The sequence below is a fragment of the Hetaerina americana genome, unplaced genomic scaffold (assembly GCF_022747635.1).
Source record: "Hetaerina americana unplaced genomic scaffold, ioHetAmer1.1.p SCAF_1, whole genome shotgun sequence".
NCBI lineage: Eukaryota > Metazoa > Arthropoda > Insecta > Odonata > Calopterygidae > Hetaerina > Hetaerina americana.
The window spans coordinates 41,897,244-41,916,595 of NW_027286069.1; the positions used below are offsets into that span (position 1 = coordinate 41,897,244).

The following is a 19,352-nucleotide window of genomic DNA, read 5'->3' on the forward strand; positions in this document are numbered from 1 at the left end:
AAACAAACTCAATGCTGTGGTCCGGGACCATCGTTTTCAACTGTTTCTCAGGTATGAATGTTCATGGTACCCTTGAGTATCTTTTCAGATTATAGTGGCACTCTTCGTCAGAAGTAGTAATGGCGTGCCATTATTACGTTCTAGATAAATATCGCCAAAAGGCATTCATAACTCAATCTCTTATGCAGTGTCAATTTCAACAATTTATTGTAGGTGCTTCTGTGACTTACAGGCAAATGTTTTCACACGTAATTCACTGGGAATATATTGGAATCGGTAACCATGAAGGAGCTAATTTACATTTAGGAAGGAATTTTTTAAAAATATTTCAGTAATAATGTGATGTAAACTTTATTAAAGAAAAATTTAACTGGTTGCGAATCATTAAAATGGTAGCCATATTAAAAGATTTTGTGCTTTTCCACAGAATTTATTTTAATATACAGGGTCCGTACAATAAGTATCGTAACTGGTTCGCTGTAGCCTCAACGGAGCGGTGGATGGGAGTCCAACCGGTCGGCTCGGTAGGGGAGCCCCCCACCACTCAGGCGCACTTTAGTTTAGTCGCCTCCGGGCATGCGTTGAGACAGGAGGTGGATTTCTATGACGTGATTGTTTGTGATGTCGTCCCACCAGCATGCAGCGCACCGTCGAGCAACGCTACGCTGTGAACTTTTGTGTTATACTAGAGAAATCCGCGTCGGAGACCCTTGAACTCATTAAACAGGCTTATGGGGATGATTCCTGAAGTCGCGCAAGAGTTTTTGAGTGGCAAAAAATGTTTGATGAAGGACGGGAACTCGTCGAAGGCGAGCACCGCGTCGGACGCCCGACGACCGCCAGAACCGATGCTCAGGTGGCCAAAGTGATAAACGTTTTGGACTCTGACAGGCGTTTAACCATCGCCCTAATCAGTGAGGAGACCGGCCTTTCAGTCGGAACCGTCCACACCATTGTAACAGAGGATCTTGCGATGAGGAAAGTATGCACTAAGCCGGTGCCGAAAGTCTTGAGGAAGGAACAAAAACTGTCGCGGGTGGAAATTTCGCAAAGCATTTTAGACTGCGTCCAGGAAGATGAAGATTTTCTCGGCAACGTTATTACCTCAAAGGATAGCTCCATAGGAGCTCAAAGGATATCGGTTCGACTCCATCGAGGCGGTTCAAGCGGCGACGACAAAGGCTCTCAACAGTATTCCGGACAACGACATCCAGCGGACTTTTGACGTGTGGCAGGCGCGGCGAACTAAGTATATCGATGTAGGAGGAATGTATTTTGAAGATTATTAAGTAATTGTAATGATAACTGCATTAAATTTTGATGTTTGGAACCAGTCCCGATACTAATTTGTACGGACCCTGTACAACGCGTTTCCACGAATTGCTTTATCATACACTCCCACAATGTGAAGCCTGAAACCGTAAAGTATATTCATAAAAATTGAATTTTGTTTCCGAATATCCTACTGATAATGGGAAACTATAGAAACTAAAACTACAACCTGTATATACATCTCATCCTGTGATATTTAAAATATTTTTATATGCTGATTACTGCTTACCTATAAATTCATAAAAACGGTGAATATGAAAAATTTAATTCAATTTAGGCACCGTTAAAAGTTGTCGCAGCTTACTGACGGAAATTTAGTTCAGAGAGTTGACAAGAATTGCGCGAACGAATATCCAGTTAGTCATTCGCTGCAGCTAACCCGATTAACAAGACAACTAATACATAACTTCTCTCCAAGTAGGGAACTTTATTTGATTTTTTGATGGACGTGGTAGTCCATTGGGTAGAGAGCTGGGATAATAAGTGGAGGGCCCGGGTTCGCTTCCAGTATTGCGCCTCTGGGCACCCTTAGGTTCACCCAAGCTGTGTGATTTTCCTGGAAAATCATTGGCGGCACTGGGAAAGTAGCTGACTACTCTGTTGTGTAAATTTCACACGCTATAGGGCTAGTACTAGGTGAGCTCAACCTTCACATTATATGAAAGACGACTAGGATGTGAAAATGTTTCTTATTGGTGAATATTGCAAGTGAGTAATGTACAATGAGATATTGGGGATGCAGGAAGAAAAGTCAATAACGCAAGAACAATAGTGAATACTTAAAGAAAATGAAATTTGAACTTGAAGAAAGTGTTCAAGTTTAAATATCTCGACCTTCCACTAATTATCCACCTTGGCGGAAATGTTTATGCCATTCGAAAATACGTGCAAGAGGCTGACATTGCTCACAATAAATTCCCTTCGGAATATAAAGCTTGGCACTTGTATACTTTTTACCTATCGCCATAGTACCTGGTGATTGCTCTTTGAATCAATTCTTATGCAAACCACAAACAAAGAAAAAATGTGAGTGAACGCACACCAAGTTCCTCAAATAGCGGATGTTACCTTTGATCTTGACGTTGGATGAAACGGAAAGAGTCGTTCTTTCATTTCACATTTACTTTGAGCGTATGGTTAGCACCTGTCTCCTGACACGTGTCTTTTTCGATGGCCATGCTATATGCTTATTTTCTGACACAGTGCAGTTGGCAGCGACATTCTGTCTCAAAGTCGAATGCTCCGAATATATTCAGAAAATTTCGCTAAAGCATATCTAATGCGGATTTATCTTTCGGAATTATGAATAACTCTGCTTCCCTACCTTCCTTTTCCGTCATTCTTCCTAACAAAAATATAGCAGTGGTGATATTGTCAGCGAGGAGCATTGCTAATTTCAATATGTTAGAAAACCCCCGTGTTTATTAACTAATTATTATTAGGTAATCTACCGGTTAAGGTAGGTTTTTGGATGGACATATTATTATTATTAGGTAATCTACCGGTTAAGGTAGGTTTTTGGATAGACATAATTACTAATTAAATAATTTGTGACCCCTAGCAAAACACAACATCCTACTTTACATCAGGTCTCTCTTCAGCTCTTGAGTACTTTCTTCCTCCCTTCATCCCGTCCAACATCCCTATCCTGTTCCTTCCCTTTCCTCGTTTGCCTAACATTCTCCCCTCTATTACAGTCTTCAACATCCCGCTGCCGGTCAATACCCCCTCATCCACTTTTCCTGCCTCCATAGGATTGCTCCCAACAAACCCCTCTCTTCGCCCACCATACCAAGTACTTCCTCGTTTGTTTTCTTCTCTGTCCATTTCACCTTCTCCATTCTTCTCCACACCCACATTTCAAAAGCCTCCAGTCTACGTCTATCCTCCTGCTTCAATGACCACGTTTCCGCGCCGTACATAGCTACGCTCCATATCAAAGTTTTTACGAGTCTTTTCTTGACATCCGTACTCAACGTCCCCGTCATCAACTCCTTCCTCCTTGTGAAAGCCTCTTTGCCTAGCGCAATTCTTCTCCTTACGTCCCTACTACTTTGACCGTGTTGGTCCAAAACACTACCGAGATACGTAAACTGTTCTACCGGCTCTAGTTTTTGCCCTCCTATTCTAATGTTAAGCTTAGCCTTTTTCTTTCTAGAAAATAGCATAACCTTTGTTTTATTAATATTGATTCTCATCCCATACCTGTCGCACTGAATTTCCAATTCACTAAGCAATGCTTGCAGCCCCTTGGCTGACTGACAAACTAAAGCTTGGTCATCAGCAAACCTAACTGATTTTACGAATTCCCCGCCCACTTTCATTCCTACCTCCAGTTCTTCCCATGCCTCTTTAATCATTTCTTCGGCATACAGGTTGAACAGCAACGGTGATAATGGGCAACCCTGCCTTACACCTCTTCCTAGCACTGCCCAACCGGTCTCCCCGTTTCCCACTCGCACCTGAGCAGTCTGAGACATGTACAGGTTGCGGATTAGCCTTCTTTCCCTCCAATCTATTCCTCATTCACTCTATCAAACGCTTTTTCGAAATCTACGAAACAGGCAAATACCTCCTGGTTGTGTTTTATATTCCTCTCGATTAATAATCTCATTACTGCAATGGCATCACGCGTACCTCTCCCCTTCCTAAACCCAAACTGATCATCCCCTAAGTAATCATTTGCCCTACTCTCTATCCTTTTGTTTATGATCCTGAGAACAACTTTAGCTGCGTGGGATATCAAACTAATTGTTCTATAGTCCTCACATGACGTGGCCTTTACCTTTTTCGGAATAGGAACTAAAACTGATCTCACAAAGTCTTCCGGCCAGATTCCTTCCTCATAAATACTACGGGTCAGCCCATATAGCCTCTTCCTCCCACATTTTCCTAAGCATTTTAAAAGTTCCGCGGGAATGTTATCTACCCCCACGGCCATATTTTGTTTCATCTCCCTTAATGCCCTTTCTATCTCATTGTCTAGTATGCCTGGACCTAAGTTCTCTTCCTCTACGTCATGTTCCTTTTCTATGTCTAACTCTGTTGGTCTAAGCTCTTTACTATACAGTTCTTCTATACATTCCTTCCATCCCTCTTGTATCTTCCCTGCGTCAACTATTACCTTACCCGCCTTATCTCTAACTGCTAGCGTTGATCTCCCTTTCTTACTTCCCGATAAAGATTTGCTGTACAGCGCACCGATTTCACCCTTCCTCTGAAGACTTTCCATATCCTCGCACTGCGTCTTCCACCATGCTTCTTTTGCTTTATTTGTTGCCCGCCTCAATTTATTGTTTGACTCTTTGTACTTCATTTTGCCTAACTCTGTGTTTACATTCTTCCATTTTCTCCTCTCATCCATCTTTGTAATCATCTCATCCGTGATTTATGGTTTCCTAGTCCTTTTAGCGTTAACGGTTCCAATAATGTCTTCCCATTTTTCTTCGATTGTACTTAGCTCTTTACCATCCTCCATGATTTCCTCTACCGCCTGTTTGTATTCCTTCCTTTTCAAACCATTTAATGCTTCTACATTCCATTTTCTAACTCGCCGCCCCTGCCTTATCTTTTTGAAACAAATGCTACATTTCATAACAACTAAATTGCGGTCTGAGTCCGCATCCGCTCCCGGGAAGCTGTGGGAATTTACCACACTGTTCCTAAACCTGTGTCTAACCAGAATATAATCTAGCTGATACCTTTCTGAGTCACCTGGCATTTTCCATGTATACCTGCGTCTTTTGTGGTGTCTAAACCAAGTGTTGGTGATGACTAACCCCTGTCTCCTGCAGAACTCAACTGCTTTCTCCCCGCGGTCATTCCTAGTGCCTAAACCGTAGTCCCCGACCTCGTCACCGTCTCTTCCTTCGCTTACCGTCGCATTCCAATCCCCCATCACTGTCAAATGTTTCCATGCAGGAACACACGCGATTGTGTCCTCTAACTGATCGTATATCCTATCGACCTCATCTTCCTTATGGTTGCTCGGTGGCATGTATACCTGAATAATAACCAAGTTCGTAGGTTCTGCTTTTATCTCTACTAGTAGTATTCTATCCGTTGCCTGCTCTATGTCGACTACGCTTCTTCCTACCTCTTCATTTAATACTATGGCAACCCCTCGTTGGCTCTCGTCCCCGCCGCTGTATATTATTCTATACTTATCACTCCAGTAATCCTCGCTATCTTTCCATCTCACCTCACATAGACCTTATATTTCCCCTTTCCATCTCTCGCTTAACATTCTCCAATTTCCCTGTCCTCATCATTGTCCTAACATTTTACGTTCCTATTCTAACTAATATGGTCTTCTTCTCCTGCGTCTTCTGTCCTTCTGCTGCTGGTTTTCCCTTGCAAGGGTTTCGTGGGATGACGACCGCGGAAGCCTTGCCTCCCCTGCTGCCAGGCACGACACACGGCCGATTGGGCTGAGCCCCGTAGTTGCCAGGACTCAAAATCTCTGTATAGTCCATCATGTTAATCTTGGGAATGATAATTGAGGTGGTTTCCCGTTGCGTTCCTCAATAGTGTTTTTAACGTGACACTATCACTTACTGGGTCAGACGCCATTGCAGCCACCTCACTGAGGAACAGACGCTGCGTGGACTACCTTTCGTCTGGCTCCTAACCTTCGACCTATCTAGCATGGGAGACCCTACCAGGAGCAATTATTATTACTCCCGCCAGCACAGCTCTAGGGGCCCTAGGAACGCACAAGCCCTTCCACCACGTCAAGGTTGTAGTCCGGGGAGGGTATTAGCTAATATCTAACAGATTTAGGGGCGTATGGGATGCAGGGGCGTGTGCCCCCTGGGGTGGTCCCTGAGTTTGTCCGCTCACCCCGAGGTATAGTATGTATTCTTACAGATTTTGTTTGTTTATCGAGCCTACAATACTTGGTTTCTTTTATAGCTCTTGACGTTATAATTTTTTCCCATTAGTGTAATATACCCCAGTTCTTGGAGTACTGCGGTAGACCATTGTAGCTGACTAAGGTAGATCGCCCCTTGTCTCCCTATGTGAATTGATTAATATAATAGTTTTTTGTGTAAAAGAGTATAAAGTTCCTTTATTTTCGATTTTTTCATCGCGAATGGGAAAATTCGCCTTCATTTGTTTGGCCTTTATTGATGAGTATCTCAATTCAAAGCTAAAATGACATATATTCTATTGTTTCAGGCTTCACTTCGTGGAAGTAATTAATATCCATTACTAAAAAAGGAAAGAAAGACTCGTACTTTTCCACAGATTTTATTATACGGTACCCGTACGGGTCTTTCTTTCCTTTTTTAGTAATGGACTAAAATGACATGTTTATTTCCTATTAGTTGCGAAAGACTCTTGTCATGTTTTTATAATTTCATGAGTTTTCATTATTATGTATTACATTTTATGATTAAATGTCGAAAAGTGATTATTTTATGACTGAATACCGAAGTACAAAATAAATATTAGGATTGATTTTTACAAGTAACGAATATTGCGTCTTCCCAAACACTTGATACTTCCTTCCCAATTCAAGTTTCACAACCCGTATCAAGTATCATCGTTTTTTATAAATTATTTTTCAGCAAAATAAGCAATATCGTTAATCAAAAACATAACAAAAATACTAATGTGACTTTAAATGTAGCTAAATCGATTTTAATTTGATACAGTACATGCAGTCAAAAAATAGAATATTAAATCCAGAAAGCCTCACGTATTCAAGCTCAAACCGTCTTAAGTACTATCATATAGGTACTATTTATTAATTCTGTGGCATCGATAGCTCTCAAGTTGAGTAGGAGCGTAATGGCACCCATTCCATGATACAGAGGTGTACGTCCTTTAAGGGAATGGAGAAGAGTGACAATGTTGTATAGATTAGGCGGGAAGGAAATGGAAATTTAGAGAGAAGAGAAATAAGTGAGGACAAGAGGAAATGGAGATGGGAAATAAGAATCGATAATACATCCACCTACTGGTTGGCGTATTATCGTTTCCGAGTGGTGAGTTCCCGAGATGAGTAAGGCTCGAAGATGGATGAAATGGAATGGTGACTATATCTTTGCACAATCTTAAACGCTAATTGTAAGTGGCAAAGGATATTCCATAGGATGAAAGTAGAAAAGGTAAAGTAACGTAACGGTCAAGGTGATACGCTATTTTAGACTTGCTATCCGCTGATGATAGAACAGGCTAATCTATATGGTCCTACGAGACATGACAAAATTAGAATGCAGTGCACATCTCAGCTAGCGTGTACTGCCTGGTGTTCCGGAAACTGACCGGTATTTGCATACCCGGAGACTTACCTAATATGCACCGTGTTCTTTTGAAAACAATGAGCTTCGTTAGCTGTCATTGAGTTGACTGTATGCAAATATTCAGATCCAAATCGGAGTGTACGCGTGACATGTAGAACGTACGCAGGTGGGATTAGATGACGCAGATTATTTTGCCGCGCGTCTTCTACGGTAAACTCTCGCGAACTTTTTTCTTCCCTCCGCATGCTACTACTGGCCCGAGTACCACAGGGATCCCCACAAGAAACTCCTTGCTTTTCATCAGGTTTCCCACCAAGGTCCACGCATGAGCTTAGACTATTTCTCGTTTTTATGCCAAGTGGTCATTACGAATCATGGTGTTATCTTTCTTGGTAGTGAGCCGAAATTCAAATAGTGAATTTAAAGAATGAATTCATGCGACAAATTCATTTTGGAATCGAATTGGTGTGGTTAATTGTGATACACTAATGCTTGTAAGGGTATAGCTTCGCACGACAAGGGACCATGTTGTAACCCTCCTGTGTTAGTGAATACTTCGATGATATTCCGATCCTCATTAGCGATAGTTGAAATTTAAAAATTGAACCATAGGAAAATCTGCTACCATGTGAACTCATCAAGTAATTGTAAACGACTCCGTTGTTTGGAGTAGTAGTAGTAGTATTTAGGGGAGGCGACCGACAGCTGAGGTCATTTGCGCCATTAGGGATGGACAGGAAAGGATGAAGGGTGGAGAGAAACCCGGCGTCGGCATTAGCCTACTCTTTACAAAAGGCGCCAAGAGGTCCGCCGTTGTTTGGATATAACGATAAACCAGATGCACTTGTGTACCTCTGTAGACTTTCTTATAAGTTTGTTTTATACTGACGCCAGTGTTCACGTCATCCTTCTTCTATTCCCTGAAACTCAACCGAATCGAGGTACAAATCTCGTACTCAGGATTCATCGACCTCTATACGCTCAAATAAAGTCATCTGACAGTCGCTATAGACGATAACGGCCACGACAGGGTTTTATGTACAGTAGCAGAAAATACACAGATACACTAGAGCAGAAAACTCAAAAGTATTTTGGAACCATTCTTTTCAAATTCATCCATACCATAGCGTATAAACGAGCCCATAGATTGATTTGTATTTCTTTAATTTAATTATGGAATCACTAAATTAAAACTGATAATATTCTTCTACAATCCTTGTATGATCTTTGGAATGGAAATTTTTCATAGGGTGTATTTTCAATTTTATGGAGCAAATCTCACCCCTCTCTATTTTCATTTGTTAAATTTCAATTTTTAAGTTTTCCCTTAATTTTTTCAGCGCTAAAAGTCAATACTTTAAATATGATGCATTGCAAGTGAGGCAGATTTATTCTTTTATTCAGTGCATTTACAGAGAGATCCCACATCAAATCCCCCAAAAATATGGACGTGCAAAATGTCGGTCGAGATTTCGAATACAGTTAGAGCCTCTCAGCTCCTTGCGGATAAACTCTGGGGTAATGTGTTATTTGCGCCGGAAACTTGATGAAAATGGATGATGTTGAGTGTTTTTGAACTTTTTCGTGGATATTCAGGTGCTTATTGCGTGCTGTTGTGATATATTGGATGGGTTGTCTGCACAGATTGAGGACGGGTGCGTTTTCTACTGTCGATATGGGTGACTCACTCGTCAAGGGGGAGATAAGAGTCGTCTGTCCATCCTCAGTGGAAAGTTCAGCGTGCTTCATCAGAAGTTATAATAAGAAATATTTTTCTTAGTACGCTACTCAATTTTATTGAAGCTGTGACTTTAAATCCCCGGCCGTAAGGGGCCGTCCTTAATTACGTAAGGCCATTGCGTTTTTTTTAACCCCTCCCGCCCTCTTTGTAAGGATTCATAAGATATGAACTCTCTCTCATTTCACTTAATAATCTGCGTCATGATTAAATATCAAAGAACCACCTTTTCAAAAAAAGAAAAAGCGGATTTAGGTTTGACAACACCATTTTTCACGACGATTATGTGTTTCTCCTGATAAAAAGTACGCGAATGAATGAGTCGTTTTTTTTATTTCAGTGGTATCTGCATGTATACAGCGAAATGAAAGAAAATTTTTGAAATCCCATAGCAGATTGATAAATGCTTAAATGATTCTGAAACGACTATTGCATTAGTAACAATGTATTAACAGGTGATCAGTGATCATTAAAACTCTTACCTCAAAAACAGTGGCTGAAGTAATGCGATAATAAACCTTACGGAATATTCCTCCTCAACCCCTTACCCGTAAGGAAACATGGCACACTCCACCTTCCCCCAAAATCCCTCAGTAATAAAAGACAATTTCCCCCGTTGTTGACATCTGTTGACAAGGCTAGTAAGGCCACAGAAGATCTTGTTTAACGTTCCATCTAATGGGAGGAGTTCATTTGCATCGTACGGCACCTAAATAGGATCCAGAATGTAACTGATAATACCAGCCGGTCTAAGGCCAGACTCGGAATTACAAGACTCATACAGGCCGGGCTTCGACAAATTCTCTGTCTGGAAGTCTGAGCTAATAATTTTCGTTGGATGAATAAAAATGTATTAAGTGCCTTGTTGTGCAACGATTAAAAATAGTTGTAGTTTTTTTTTGGGAAGGCGACCGACAGCTAAGGTCATTTGCGCTATTGGGGATGGATAGGAAAGGATGAAGGGTGGAGAGAAACCCGGCGTCGGCATTAGCGCCAAGGAGTCGTAGCTTAATGTCCCATCCGACGGACGTCGTACTCACTCAAAGTGCTCTCCACGAAGCATCTCATGTAGGGATCGGGATAACACTGAAAAATATTGGCTGTCTTCAGGAATCCCACCTGTCTTTTTAATCCCACCCGGGTCCTCCGGGTGGGATTAAAAATAGATAATGCCTGAAGCTTTAAAAGCAATAAAAATACACTACACAATAGCATTATCATCTTGTCTGATCTCTGCATCTCATGACTTCGGAGGTTGGCCAAGATGCTTAGCCTTTTGTAACATGTATCATTTTATTTTTGCCAATATGTTATTTCTTTATTTTATAAATGATAACGCATGGTATTTGAATACCACTAATAATAATTAATCCTTATTCTTTGATCCATGCTGAATTGGCTGTTGTTTTTCGACACCTAGAGAAGAGATGGAGAACGCCAATCCAACCTTCGGAACGGAAGCTGATGATTCGCTGACATTCGAGCCGAGGAGGACGGTGCATTATGAACCAGATATGTCTCTGGGGTCACTGCAGGACAAGATTATCGTCCCGAACCTCTCGCTCGTCGTGAGTATGAAAATAAGCTCGAACTTTGACCAGGGCCATTGCGTGGCCCGATTCGATGGCGTCACTGAATGTTACTCGCAGGCAAGAGGGGAAAAACTATCTTCGTGAATTAACGAGGGGGAAGGAGAGATAGTGGAGAGACAGAGCCCTTAAAGCTTTTGAAACTAACATTTCCAAACACTCATAAGCTGTCGCCCTACTCTCGAAATATCTTGAAATTTCAGTCAACAATGAAACATTCTGGAAACTTTAAAGGGATTTCGCAAGTTTTGAAATTATACCCTCATTCCGAAATTTAATCGATACACCTCTAATCGTCAATTAGGGTCGAATCCTTCAACCCTAACGTAGGAATCAACTGCAGGAAGACGTAATGATGAAACAAAAATTGTACTATGCGAGTTGACTTTGATGGAATCTGTCTAGGAATTGAAAAATTTGTTCAAGCTCTCATAATCCTAGGGGCCCCAGAACGATGTCATGACAGTGGGCTGAAACCCTCCCTTACACCCGTGATGTAATCAACGCGACGATCATGCCTTATTTCCATTACCCACATTTATCTGGTTAGGACTTTACGTTTACACTTCGCCGTTTACTTATTATATCTTTGGAGTGCCTGTGTTATTTCTGTTTGTCTCTAGTTCCTCTTCCACCTGATGTCATTTCTTTTTCAGACGATTTTTGAAAAGGTGTAAATATAAGTTTTTCCAACCAGTTCATTCAAATGAATCTCCATTATTTTCAAAACAAACCTCTGAGTTTATTCGTCATCTTTTTTATGAATCACTATGGTTTCCAGCAGGTTATTTTTCATGAGGGTTATAACAACCCAGATGGAATCTTGTTGGTTGCCCTTCATTTTCTAATCGGTCTGAGATGTGTGCAATGGCAATGAGGTACAAGACCACACCTCACACTGTCAATTTGGCCAATTGTGTTGGGATGGTGCTTCAGGCATGGAACAATTTTTTAATATTCTTACATACCATTGAAAAAATATCATGAATTAAATTATTATCAATTAATGTTGAAATTATGTCTGTTGTAAAACCCTTAGCCAGTACTGCATGACCAATGGCTCATAACCACAGATTTTAATTTTTTAATTAAAAAGTATTTGATTTGTTTTAGTTTACTAAAATAATTAGAAGTTTTTTTTGCAAAATTCAATTTCAAATAATTGCTTGCAGGAAAATTGGCAAAATAAGGTATTTGCCAATAGTTTAACTCTTTCACTGCTGTTAACAAAGCCACCAGCCTGTTCGCATGGTAGGTTGCTGTGAAGATACCTTTTCACCCGCCTTTTGATGCGCTATCATACTTTGAAATTTTATAAAAATTATATTTGTCAAAATAAATTGATAAAAATCTTCCATTAAATAAACTTCTAGATTATTATTATTATTTCCATGTTTTTATTATTTAGATTATTTATTAATTAAGGAGTAATAAAGGTTAAGTAGACACAATACCCTCAATTTTCACCATAAAAGTAGGATGATTCTGGATAGTGAACCACAGTGAAAGGGTTAATACAGAATTCAAATGCATGAAGTAGCCCAGGGGTAGTGTGACTGGGAAAGTTTAGGTTGCCAGTTTGATTTTCAAAGGCACCAAAAATTAATATTATAATTTTTCTCAAACAAGGCACAGACAACCCTATACCAATGGTAGGAGGCAATAGCTACACCATAAAGCACTGATGGCACTGGTCAATATGATCTGTTTAGTACCGCAGCTATGGGCGAGAGTGAAAATCATTGAATCAGCTGCAGTACTTATATGGGGAACCATCGCATTAGTCTGCCTAAAAGATGAAGCCTTGAATTCAAATATGATGTAAATATTCTGGGGATAAAATAATCTCCATATTGGCTCTCCAGGTGGGGACTATTGTGTGGAGAAGTTCAGTGAAGAAATGTGTAGGAGGTTGGAAAATGCAAAGCTGGGGGTGGGGAGACTGGGGATAGACATCCTGGTAGTGAGCGAGATTAAGCGGGACAAGGGCAATAACTTCTGGATTAAAGGATACAGGATGATATACCAAGGAGACAACCAGAAGATTGCAGGAGTTGTTATCATACTCAAGAAAGAATAGAAAAGATGAATCAAATTATGGTGGAAATATCATTACACAAATTAATAGGCACAATAGAATGCAAAATAAAATAGATAACACATAAAAAGACACTCAAATTGTAGATTGTTTGAGCTTTCGGCCTTCTTCAGGTCAGATTGGAAGATCTCGGATGGAAACTATGGAGTTTGGGGGGGAAGTACAGGGTATGCTGGGAGGGGAATTAAAGATGGTGGTTAAGGGTGGGAATTTTAAAAGATCAGAAAGCTAGTATATATGCGGATTCCCGAGCTCTCACCTCTATATTGGTGGCTGAATCTGGTAAGGTTTCTAGGATGGTGAGGGAGAAACATTGTTCGAAGGAAAGGTTGTTGGAATTTGCATGTGAAGGGATAGGAAGAGAAGAGAGTGAAGCAGAATTACAGGAGTAGCAGTGATTGTTCATTGGAATGGATAAGGGGCTAATGCATTCACCTATGTAAAATGAAGTGCATTGTTTGCATGACAAAAGATAAATAATGTTTTTCGAGGAGCAATTATCGTGGAAAAGAGGTGAGGGGTCAATGAGGGGATGTGGGCTGAGGGGAGCAGATCTGATAAGCAGACATGTTTTATATCGGGGGTGGTTGCAAGTAGGGGAAATATGAGGAAATTTGTCAAGGGGGGCACCAAAGGGTTGGTGGATCTCAGAAGAATTTTGAAATTGGTGGGTCATCTTGTATGCAAGAGAGGGGCATTGGGGCATTAAGGATGAGGTAGAGTCATTGTCGTGTAAAATAGGAAACAGTTCTTAACTAAAGAGGAAATTGCTGGACTATGTGATTTATTTGATTTAAATATTGTTTCATCGTCAGAAAATAGTATACATATGTGCTTATACTGGTATTGATGTCCACTAAGTATTTTGATTTTTAATAATACTCCTTTCCATCAGGCAATTGCATCCTTGTTGCATAAATCTTCAATTTGGACAAATCTGGCCTTATCCACACTGGTAAACTATTTGGCATCAAGGCCCTTTCTTCAGTTATCTGTAGAAGAGTACTTATGGGGCTATGAAGAACCTCTTTTGTCTCTGGCTTCTACATTTCTTCCTTCCTGGATAACATTTTCAACCCTTGGATTATTGGATAGGGTAAGATGAACTTGAGGATACAGGGTGACTGAAATTAGTGTTAGAAAAAGTTCTCATTCATTATAGCAGGGTATTGGACAATTTTAATTTTAGTTTCTAAAAATTAGGAAGTACTTTCATGTTGTACCATATATGTACTCCCATGCCAATTTTCTTCATAGATTTAATAATTTTATTTCTAATACCAAGCCAAAAGTTCCTCCTTTTGAAATTATCACAACATAATTTTGGCTAATTTACGAAGGCATTTCTGAAAGCTCCCATGAAATGCATTTCAAAATTGAATCCATGGATTTTCTGTGAATGTCTATCCAGGGTTATTTTTAATATGACTTTGATATCTCATAACATTTTTAACTTGACTGTCTGTGACACACACACACATACAAGAAAACAGGGAAAGAAAAAAAACTAAAAATATTTCAGTGGTCTGTGTCACCTTCATGAGCATAAGAAGAACTACTGATGAATTGAGTGTGGGAAGAGAAGAAGATAGATTTATGGTGAGAAGGGAGTATTAATTATAAATTGAGGGGGGTTTGTGCTGGGTGAACTGTTGGTGAGGGAGCAGGAGGAGATGTTAATTAACTAGCAGGATTTAATCTGGAAGGTTGGAAGGGTTTAAATAGCCAAATGCATGCCTGTTCTATAGCAATTTATTGAATTGGTATGGCTGTTGATAGGAGGCTGGAAATAACTGCTTTTTTGCTGTAGGGGATTGGGATGGTGCGGTGGCTAATTATACTGGCTTCCCACCCATAGGGCCCTAGTTCGAATCCCAGAGGTGGCAGATATTTTTCTGGGGTATTCCAATCCCTACTTGAGTTGCTTAGTGGAGAGCACTTTGAGTGAGTACGGCATCCATCGGAGGAGACGTTAAGCTGAGGACCCCTTGACGCCTTTCGTTTAGAGTAGGCTAATGCCGATGTGGGGTTTCTCTCCACCCTTCATCCTTTCCTGTCCCTCCCTAATGGCACTAATGTCCTCAGCTGTCTGTTGGCTCCCACAAAAAACTACTAATTTTTTTGTAATTGTTGAAGGATTTCCTGTGGGTAGCAGTGTGCAGGGGATTTGAGAGAGAGGCAGTCAGGGAAGAGGAGTTAAAAGATGTTTGTTGGTTGTTAATATGAATGTCGAGGAGTGTGGGACATTGGCCAGTCTAAAAAGATAGGTAGAATTGTCATTTTAGCAGCTACGCAACATTATTTGAGGTGCAGGCAGAAGCCAATATGGACAGGAGATATTTGAGGTGGTGCTGTTTTGGAATGAATTTATGGTGAAGATGGATCAAGTTTGGCATCTTACTTGGTTGCATGTATGTCATGCTTCATCTGAGAAATTTTGGTGATAGGTGTGAATTAAGAAAGGGCCTTATGGTCTTAAAAATATTTGAAAGATTCTCTGGATGTTTAACTGTTACAAAGGGGCATTTGAATAATGGGTTAGTCAAGGTTTTGTGTTAGCAAGGATGGGGAAAGATCTCATAAGATTATCGTTCGGGATTGCACGCCAGGGAAGTAGGCTGTGCAAAAAAGAGTGACATATCTGCTTTTGTGGGAGAATTAGGGGTGTGTATTTGAGTTTTTTGTAGGGGGAGCCTGGTGAGCCATTTAGAGTAGAGATACATGAAGTCTGAATAGTAATTTGTTTGAGGAATCAGGGTTATTGCAGATGTGATGACCATGGATAGAAAGAGAATAGGGAGTAGACTGTTTAGGGTGCAGAGTGTGAAAACTATCAAGGTGAAGATACTGTTGTTTGTTTATAGATTTAGTATGCTGAGGTGTGGAAATTTTTGTTAAGGAGGGAAATTTGGACATCTAGGAAATTGATTTGAGAGGAGGAGATGGTGGAGGTGATAGAAACAAGAGGATGCTGTATTGAGGGAAGAAATAAAAGGTTTAATTGAGTCCATGTCATGTTGCCAAATGAGAAAAACACTATCTATGCATTTAAACCAAAGTATGAGCTACAAGGGGTAGCAGAGAAAATTCGGTTTGAGGAGGCTAAGGCCTCTTTTACCATTGGCATAAGAGAGGCTGAACTTATATCCCATAGTGCAACCTTTTATCTGAATGTATTGGCTTATTAAATTTTAATAATTATGCATGAGAATGAATTTAATAAGTTTTGACTGGATATCTGCCCTAGCAACTGGTGGAGTAGAGTGCTTGGAAAGGAAATGTTGGTGGGAGGAGAGACCTTCTTTATAGGGGATTGATGTTTAGAGGGAGGCCACAATCGACCAATGGTGGTCATAATTATGTCTCTATTCTGGGGAAGGGAGATTGACAGGATTTTCTCTAAAATATGGAATCTTTATCGTACAATGATAGGGAATGGACAATAAGTTGAAGATGGTAGTCTGCAAATACGGAAATGTGTTCTGTTAGGCATCTCTGAGAAGAAAGAATGGGTTGGCTGATATTTTTAAGTTTATGAATTTTTGGACAAATGTAGAACTGAGAGGTGCTAGGATCAGATGAGGAGAGAGTTGAAGTGTCATTGCTGGATAGAAATTTAGGGAGACCCCTACCTTTGAGATAGGAGATGATGGTTAATAGTTAGCTGTCAGAAATATCTTCCTGGGAAACTGTATGTGGAATAGGAAAATTAACTGGTCCTTTTACCCTGATGTATGAATCACATTGTAGGACTCTTATCTGTGGGGTTTGTAAAATCAATTTGCAGGTAGAGAACTTTGGTTAGTTTACTTTTGGTGGCCAATGAAGTAATCCAAGATTTTTCTTATGGTGAAAGGCAGAAGGAAAATTTCAGTATTCTACCATTTCGACATAGAATATGCTTGAATATGTGCACTGAATTAGAACTAAATGCCCTTAGAACTTGATTAAATATGAGGGAATTGTAAGTCATGGCAGTCCAGGAGTAGAGCATTAGACTCCTGACCAGAGGGCCCTGGTTCAATTCCTGGGCAAGCCTCTCTGGGCACCTGCGACTCCACCCAAGCTTTGTGATTTTTCGGGTACCAGGTCTACCTGAGAAACCATAACCAACACAAGGAGAGGAACTGGCCCCCCTACCCTGATGTCTGACTTTCACACCCTGTATAGGGCTTAGTACTGGGTGAACTCTACCATCACCTACTGTACTCACCTTCGGGTTGATTACTGTGTATATGGTTTTTTTAATGAAGGGATTAGATGGTTTATGCTAATATATTCCTTGCTTCTTGTCCAATGAAATATATTTAAGAATCAACACTTTGCTAAATTTATCATATTTATAAATGCTTAATATAGATACACTTAATTTAAATTATTTTTTTTGCCAGCGATACTTAAAACTTATTTCTTTTCAGCTGTATGCCATGGACAGCTATAACATAACCATTAAAGATGGTCGAATAGATCCAAACAACATATACAAAATAGAGAAAGTAAATGGTGCAGCTAATCTTGGCAAGTGGGCCTGGTTGGATCCTCCTGATCCTGATGAAATGGATCTATACAAGGCCTGCAAAATGAGGGACACCATTGTAGGAACATATGAGGGAATGTTATTTCCTCAAAATGTTGGCAGAAATACCTCGCTTCGTGTATATCGGGATGCTATGTGTAGGCCATTGATACTTCAATACCAAAAAGATGTAACCATTGGGAAAGATTTACCAGCTATACGATTCCAACCTCCTCTAGACTTCCTTAATAGTACCCATCCTGAGAATGCTTGCCATTGCTTGAAGAACAAAGAAAAATGCTTACCAGATGGACTTACAGATATGTCACCTTGCTATTTCAGTAAGTATAAACTTTGAAATAAATGACCTGAATTAAAATTGAATGATGACATAAAGGTTTTAGTTGCTTATTTTTATGTACTCTGGCAACATCTGAATCCCAAAACAATATTCATCTTCACTATCTACCCTTCCTAGTGTTGATATGGTTAACTTAAAAACAAGTACATATGCTCTTTTCCTCATCTAAATGGCAACAAAAAAATTTCCATGTAACGTGTACCATAAAATATTACCTATGCCAAATGAGATTACAATAATAAATTTTGAGGGGGCTTGATCACAAGAACTTACTTTATATCCATGCAATATGGTACACATTACTTGTTAACATAGTCAGTAGACCAGTTGGTTACTGACCCATTGGGTTCCAATAAAACATTATCCCACTTCAGCCAGTGAAGATTGCAATTGAGATTGCATATTACAAAATCAAAAACTAAATAATTTCAGAGAAAATTCTTCTTAAATTCTCATTTATTTTACATGTATAATATTAATGTGTTTGGACATTTAAAATATATAGTATGTTCTTAGTGAAGGCATTCTTATTTCAATTTTATTTTTGGACTTACCTACTATGTTGTTTCAGAGCTTATTTAAGATAGTTCATTCATTTGTGTAAATAGATATGTATATACCTATATTAAAAACGGCAGTAACTCCTTACTGCTAACTTTAAATGCTGACTGAACATATACCACAAATATGCACACCTTTATACAACATTCAAAACAAATATAAAATCATGAAGAAGTCATTGAAACCCAAATGTAAGTTGTAATAAGATCAGTTAAATAGTAAGTATTAACCATCTACTTTTACAATCTATTTTGGCAGTCATATTGAGTCAATAAACGCATGTATCTTTAAAAATTCCACCATGAAATCATAAAATTACTTCGTTAAGTGGCATGTTCATTTTACTAATGCCACAGCACCTATTAGGCTTAGTAAGAACTAATATATGACTTTTCCAGAGTGAATGAAGTAATACCTTGTCACAATTTTTTAATTTTGCTATGCTAACTTCATCTTCTAAAATTTTTCATTTTATTACTATTTCAGATTTTCCTATAGCAGTGTCTTATCCTCATTTTTATCTGGCAGATCCAAGAATACAGCAGAACGTATTGGGAATGTTTCCAGATGAAGAAAAGCACCAATCATTCATAGACATACAACCAGTAAGAAAATATTTTTCTTCAGGCAAAAGGCTTTTAACTTATTAACTACATTGGTTAAGCTCAAGTTCCAAGTAATACTTTTAACAAAATGTAACAATAATACACAATAAAAATATAAGATATCTGTACATTGAAAGTGTGAAGCTTTACACAAAAAACCATTTAGGAATATAAAAGAAAGAGATCACCATAATTGTTGTGCAACAATGCACCAGGGTCAATGGGAAAGGTTATATCATCTGAAATGATTAATATATTTCTACTACATTCTGCTAAAGAAATTATGAATCTCAAAGGTCAT

The 19,352-nt window shown here is 39.4% G+C and overlaps 1 protein-coding gene across 1 annotated transcript in view; it reads left to right on the forward strand.

Moving 5' to 3' along the window:
- Positions 1–19,352, forward strand: part of LOC139697499 (scavenger receptor class B member 1-like) — a 33,770-nt gene that overhangs the window by 12,508 nt on the left and 1,910 nt on the right. The window contains exons 4-7 of the mRNA XM_071596230.1: positions 10,742–10,889; positions 13,904–14,104; positions 17,427–17,865; positions 18,933–19,051. Coding sequence (XP_071452331.1) covers positions 10,742–10,889; positions 13,904–14,104; positions 17,427–17,865; positions 18,933–19,051 — 907 coding nt within the window. The remainder of the gene's footprint in view (positions 1–10,741; positions 10,890–13,903; positions 14,105–17,426; positions 17,866–18,932; positions 19,052–19,352) is intronic.